Source organism: Pteropus vampyrus, unplaced genomic scaffold, assembly GCF_000151845.1.
Source record: "Pteropus vampyrus isolate Shadow unplaced genomic scaffold, Pvam_2.0 Scaffold545, whole genome shotgun sequence".
Taxonomy (NCBI): Eukaryota; Metazoa; Chordata; class Mammalia; order Chiroptera; family Pteropodidae; genus Pteropus; species Pteropus vampyrus.
In genome coordinates, this window is record NW_011889326.1 from 734,140 (window position 1) to 740,196 (window position 6,057).

General features: G+C 42.3%; 1 protein-coding gene and 1 long non-coding RNA gene across 4 annotated transcripts in view; one reads left to right on the forward strand and one right to left on the reverse strand.

Moving 5' to 3' along the window:
• Positions 1-6,057, forward strand: part of LOC111733267 — an 89,629-nt gene that overhangs the window by 58,631 nt on the left and 24,941 nt on the right. The gene's annotated exons all lie outside the window — the stretch shown is intronic.
• Positions 1-6,057, reverse strand: part of PPM1H (protein phosphatase, Mg2+/Mn2+ dependent 1H) — a 235,808-nt gene that overhangs the window by 39,565 nt on the left and 190,186 nt on the right. For all 3 annotated transcript variants that reach the window (XM_023525265.1, XM_023525263.1, XM_023525264.1), the window contains exon 9: positions 763-914. In XM_023525265.1, the coding sequence (XP_023381033.1) occupies positions 763-914 (152 nt within the window). The remainder of the gene's footprint in view (positions 1-762; positions 915-6,057) is intronic.

Genomic DNA, 6,057 nt, shown 5'->3' on the forward strand with positions numbered 1-6,057 from the left:
TCTCTAATCTCCTTAATCCACTGAAATTTTTAGCTTCTAGTTTTACATTTTTCATCTCCAGTTCCATTTCCTTATTTTAAAAATCTATGCAGATATTTTATATATCCATATTTTCAGTGCTTTTAAAAACATTTCTGATACATGTTAAAATATTTATTTATATATTTGGCTGATAAATCCAATAATGAAGTATTTACAGGTCCAATTCTGTTGTCTGTTGTTTCTGCTGGCTTTTACTCACGGTGACCTGTTGCTTTGTGTTTTAAGTAAAAGCTGCCTTTCTCCAGAGGGGATTTCTGTTTATTTCTAAGAGTCACTTAGGGTTGTCTAGACCATTTACATTGCCATTATGCTATGAAGGAATACCTACTTTCATCTTTCTCTCCTTTTTCAATGTTTCTCAAAAGAAACAATTCCCCAGTGGATGAAAATATTTGTTGGGAGCACTTGCTATCACTCTTTTCGGGAAAATCACAAATTAGACTATCCCCACTCTAGAGGACATGAACTAAGATACTGAAATATCTTACAAATTGAATTCTTTACTTCTTATATCTAGGTTCAACTTAGGGAAGATTTTTTTAATTGGCTGTGAAAGTACGTGTAATAAGAAATGAAGTCCCTTCTGCAGTCTGGTTTCTAAACCATCCGTATCAGCTCAACTATACATCGTGAATGATTAAATTGTAAAGATTATTTATTTCAGTCACATCATGAAACACTGCTCCAGGAATAACGCTACAGCCATAGAAATGCACATACCTGTGAGGGTCATCTGGATCGCAGTTAGGAAGAAACTGAGTGATTGCTTCTGCCACTTCCTCATTTGATAAAACGTCCCAGAGTCCATCAGTGGCCAGGACCAGCACATCATCTGCTCCATGCTCATATTTGGAGAGGTCATAGACTCTTACCTGCAGAGAACAGGAATAGTCCTACTTAATTATTTTACATAAACACAGTCTTTGAGGCTGAAGCAAATCTGGCTGGTTTTCAGTGTGAAAATAAAATTAAAAAACTGTTCTTGTAGTTATTTCTAAGCAGAACTTGTTTAATGCCACTGTAACAGAAATGTGTGTGTAAATCTGATTCATCAAATGAATCTTTGGCTAATAACTCTTTGAGAAGGATGTTAACATTGTGCATAGGAATGCTACGTTTTCTAGGATTTGACATTCTTAATGATCGAGAATTCCTATATTTTGTAAATGGAAACACCACTACTAAAAACAGAACGCTGTTGATGTGGTTCCATAGTGTAGCGGTTAGCACGTCTGCTTTCCACACAGAAGGTCCTGGGTTTGCACTCCAGTGGAGCCAGGGTCCATGGTCTACGGCCATGCCACCCTGAACAAGCCCGATGTCTGATCTTGGAAGGTAAGGGTTGGGTCTGGTTAGTACTTGGATGGGAGACCACCTAAGAAGACTGGGTGCTATAGGCATTAATAATAATAAATAATAAAAATAAAAAAATAAAGACAATGCTGTAAATAGAATGATGTCATTTGTTTCCAAAGACTATCTCTATACTAGAGTGATGTGAAAATAATAATAAAAGCGAGATAGTTCGTGGCAAACTTGGAGGGTAAAGTTAGGACTGTAATCTGCGAGTTATCTCGGGATAAATGCTGCAGCTGCAGGCGCCACCAGGGCAAACGGGAAATGGGTTAAGAAGTTGGGAACACGTTATTCCCTCTAATAAGCTGGCTTCTGATTTCCCTTCCCTTTGCGTGCGCAAGCCCGGGATTTTCAGGTACACATTTTGAGGTACCTGATTGTGTAGTAAGCTTTGTGGCCAGAGATAGCCTCCAGAGGAGACTTGCTGTACAGACATATGGGACTCAACAGGTGGGCTTAAAAGTTTGACAAAGAAGAAATTAACCGAAAATGTAATTCTCGAGATGTAGCTGGGACACTGATTTACAGTAGGCACTATGCTGGCCACAAGGGCAGCCAAAGACTTTCTTCCTTCCTCCCTTTGCACATCCATTCTGCCAATATTAATTGAAGGCCTGCTCTGGGCCGGTGCTCTAAGTATAAAGATTAATAGCAGATTTCCCTGCTTCTGAGCTCTCAGTCTGGAGGGAGATAAGGCCAGTCTAGGATCCTTAGTATCTCTGTATGTATTGGTCTAGGCCTAAGGAGACACACTTTATTCAATGCACTTACTTGAATCACCCTTTGGCTGACCTGTTTGAGGCCCAAGGGGACACATCTCATGTAAGGATGGGGCTCTGGTGCTACACTCAGGTTTGAGGAGCCTCAAGCTAGCCTCGATTACAAAAAATGTATTCTAAATCAGAATCTCCAAAGTGTGTCTTGGCAAACTTTAAGTCTTTCCTCATCTCTAGTACGTGGAATGACTTGGATATTTCAACATCTACCTAAACTCGTTGAAAAGAACAGAGTAATCTTGGCAAAACTAATAAGAATAAAAATCAAGTCTTTTGGGGTTAGGCCATAACTCTGTTCCTCCTGCTTTGGTGGGGTGGAGAGAGAAAGAGTTTGGGATTCTTTGCTCTTCCCTCCTAATCTGGCCCCTGCCTATACCACTCATGAGCCGAGGACAAAGGCAGGTTAGTTTCATCCATCTTCCAGCTCCTTCAATTCCCCTTATTACCCGATCCTATTTTCTAAAAATGAGTCCGAGTAAAAGTTGTAAGCCATGGGAAGGAAAGAGAGAGGAAGGAAGTCATATAAACAGCTGCTCCTGTGCCCCATCACCACAGTCATTATTATTTCATCTCACATCTAGAAAGAATACAATTCTAAGAAGCTTACGGACTGTTCGAATCCATGTCTTGGAAAATCAAGCCTCCTATGTTTTAGAAAGATTTGGCCAGGCTACAGGGCTGGTCCTGTGGACTAACAGTCTATACCCAGCAGCAGAAAAAAAAACAAAATATCCCACAACTACCCACGGAGCCCTTGGAAAATGAGCAAAAATGAAAAGCAGCCTCTAGGTGCCAGACCTCTGTGGCCTGTGAACTAGATGGCAACAATTAGCTAATGGCCCAGTGCATGGACCGCATTTAGGAGTATACGGTACTGGACTGGCTTTTAACACTTTCTCAAAAGGCGTGTTCACTTAAGGATAAGCTTACGTACTAGTGAAGGCACTGTGCCTTATGAGGCCAAATTAAAGAAAAGAGAGGGGGAGAATCTTAAGTTTGCAGCAGACCAGAAAGTCTCAAATGCCAGAATTCTATCCTTAGGCCACTGAACTCATGTGGTCCAATTTTCACTCTACAGAAGCAACCAAATCCCCTTTGCTTTATTTCCTGTGGTTCCTGTGTGTCTTAGATGTTAATGTGCATAGGACTCAGCTGGGGATCCTGCTAAAATGTAGGTTCTAACTCAGTTCTGGGGTGGGGCTTGAGAGGATGCATTTCTAACCTGCTCCCATGTGCTGCTGATGCTGCATGCAAGTCCACTTTTGAGTACCAAGGCTATAGAGGATTCCTTTTGGTCTGTAAGGAAGAAGTCAAGGGCTCAGTGCCTTCTGTGATGCCTACATAGACTACCCCTAGGGTAGGCTATAGAGAGGTTAGCCAATGTCACTCCTAAGCGCCGAACTTCAAGTTCTAGCTCACTGTGTTGTTGTTACTTTCGATAGGTAATAACTTTGCTTAAAACAGACTGCTAGCTTCCTATCGGGGTATTCCTACAATAAATTTCTGTGATAATTTGCACTCCAGGGTATAGAAAACGTTAAGAGGGGAATTGAGAAGATATGGACCTCAGGTGGTCCAATCTTATGCTTGTAGCTGTCCATCTGCCTTCCAACTCCTTCCGAAAGAGAGGTTTCTAGGTCTGAAATTAGCAACCATTTAATTTCAGGACCTGCCCTCTGTGTAGGCTGCCAATATCTCCTCAAGTACTTTCTGCCGGCCCCCAAAATGTGGAGATTAGAGCTGCTTAAGCTGAAACTGCCCTGCCCACTTCTCAAATGGAAATCTGGCCAACAGAATGGGTGTGAGTTGATAAATAGAAACATGTTAGAAAATGCTCCTTTTCAATTCTATCAGTAAATTGAATCCTTCCCTAATTCCACCATTCACATTCCCACACAGCTCTCTAATACAGTTTCACTAGCCAACACGGTATCCCTTTCAGTACCATTCTCCAAGTAATTTTTACGTAAATAATAAAAAGCTGGTCTCAACCAAATTCCCTGAAGTACTCCCTAATTAACATCCTTTTAGGTTTTTACTGCTACCCTTTGTTTCCTGCCCTTTAGCCAATTTCCAAAAGACTTTGCCAACTTTCCACTTACAACTCGTGTCTTATACATTAACCTGTGATGCAGAACATTTTGTGAAAAAGCTTTCAGAAAAACTGGACTTCTATGCAAGACATCCCACCACATGTTCATCCTCCCCAGTGGCAAGGGCTTCAAAGGTTTCCGGCGGGCCCCGGAGTCCTGACCTTCCCTCCCTGAAGCTGTTGTTGGCCCTCCTCAATCAGACCACGCTCCTCTCCCCAAAGTTTCCTGTTCAATTCCTTAAATAGCTTCTTAATGTTCCAAGAAGACTCACATCAACCTAATAGGCTCTGAGGCTCCTCAGGATTCAGACATCAGGAAGAAAGAATCTCTACAGGTCTCGGGAGGGGAGACATGTATTACACAAATGTTTGTCTGAAGGTGAGCTGGAGAACATGGTCAGGGCTTCTAGTGGCTCTTTCCCATGTTCCCATCTGCTGGGAAAGGGACAGAGGCCACAAGAATCCTTGAGGTTCTTGTAGTTTCTCAGAGCAACATAATATGGGTAGCTGAGGGATGAGGCCTGTATGGATCTATCTGGCAGCCTGGAGCCTTCATTATGTATTTATTGAGCATTTACTATGTGCCAACTACTCCAGGAACTGGAGCCATGAACAAAACAACAAAGTATCTCACAACTTCTAACCTAGTAGCTGTGATAGAACACAAATAAATTCCAGTGTCAGAAGTGGGTAGGTGCTCTGAAGAAAATTCGGGCAGGGTAAGGAGAGTGACAAGAGTCATTTCAGATGTGGTTATGGTGACCCTCTTTGGGAAGGCACTATTTGAACGGAGATCTGAACGAGTGAAGTGTTTTGCCAAGGTCTATTCTTGTGCCTTCCTTTTCTTCCTTCGGGGACCCATCACTTCTCTGCATTGAGAGTGTGTCTGGCACCCTCTGCTGCCAAAGAAATCCCGAAAAAGACCAAAGAGCAGCATCTTTCTTTTCCCTGGTCCCCCACAGTCACACACAATCCTTCCACAATATTTACCTATTTATACCAGTCTGGGTTCACTTGTCTGTCTCTTCCACAAAATCAGTTATTCTCTAATTCAAATGTGTTTAATAATCACTTGGTGCTAATTAAACAAATTCAGATTCAAGGGTCCACCTTTAAAATTTTTGATTGTGTAGATATGAGCCCAGGTATCAGCCTATTTAAACACTGATCAGGTAATTCCGATGCAAGTGGTAGGAGAACCAAACCTTAAAAACCCTATTCTAGGCAATAAGCTCCTCTAGTTGTTTTAAGCTGTCCTATTTGTTTCTGTCCCCACGACAGAGCAGAGAGCCCAGCACTTGGTAACCATTCAGTAAATAACCAAGGGAAGCATTTCTCTGTTGGACATTTACCCTTGCCCTGCTTACAATGAACATCCAGTGAGTTGGTCATCTTATCCTCCCCCCCACCTCCCCCTAGATTCAACCTCTGGAGACCAGCTTCCCATTTTGCATTCTTCTGTGGGCCTAGCAGTATCTTTCAGGACATTTTTCTTGAGACAGAGTAAACAGGAGAAGAAGGAAAAAAAAAATTCAACATATGAGATACAGTCAAAAGACCCCCAAGCTCATGGTGGCCCAACAGATTTAGCTTATTAACTCGGATACGCCCAAGCAGTCACCAAAATGTGACACACTGATGTTTAATAGAATCAGCAGACTTTCCCTTTCTTCCCCTGTCGTCAGTGGAGCTGCTAACTAACAAAAACACTCAGTGTCAAGGAGGGAGCAGGACTGAGTCGGGGGCAGAGAAGAGCTTTGCTAACGCACCCCTGAATGAGCCAAGTGCTGA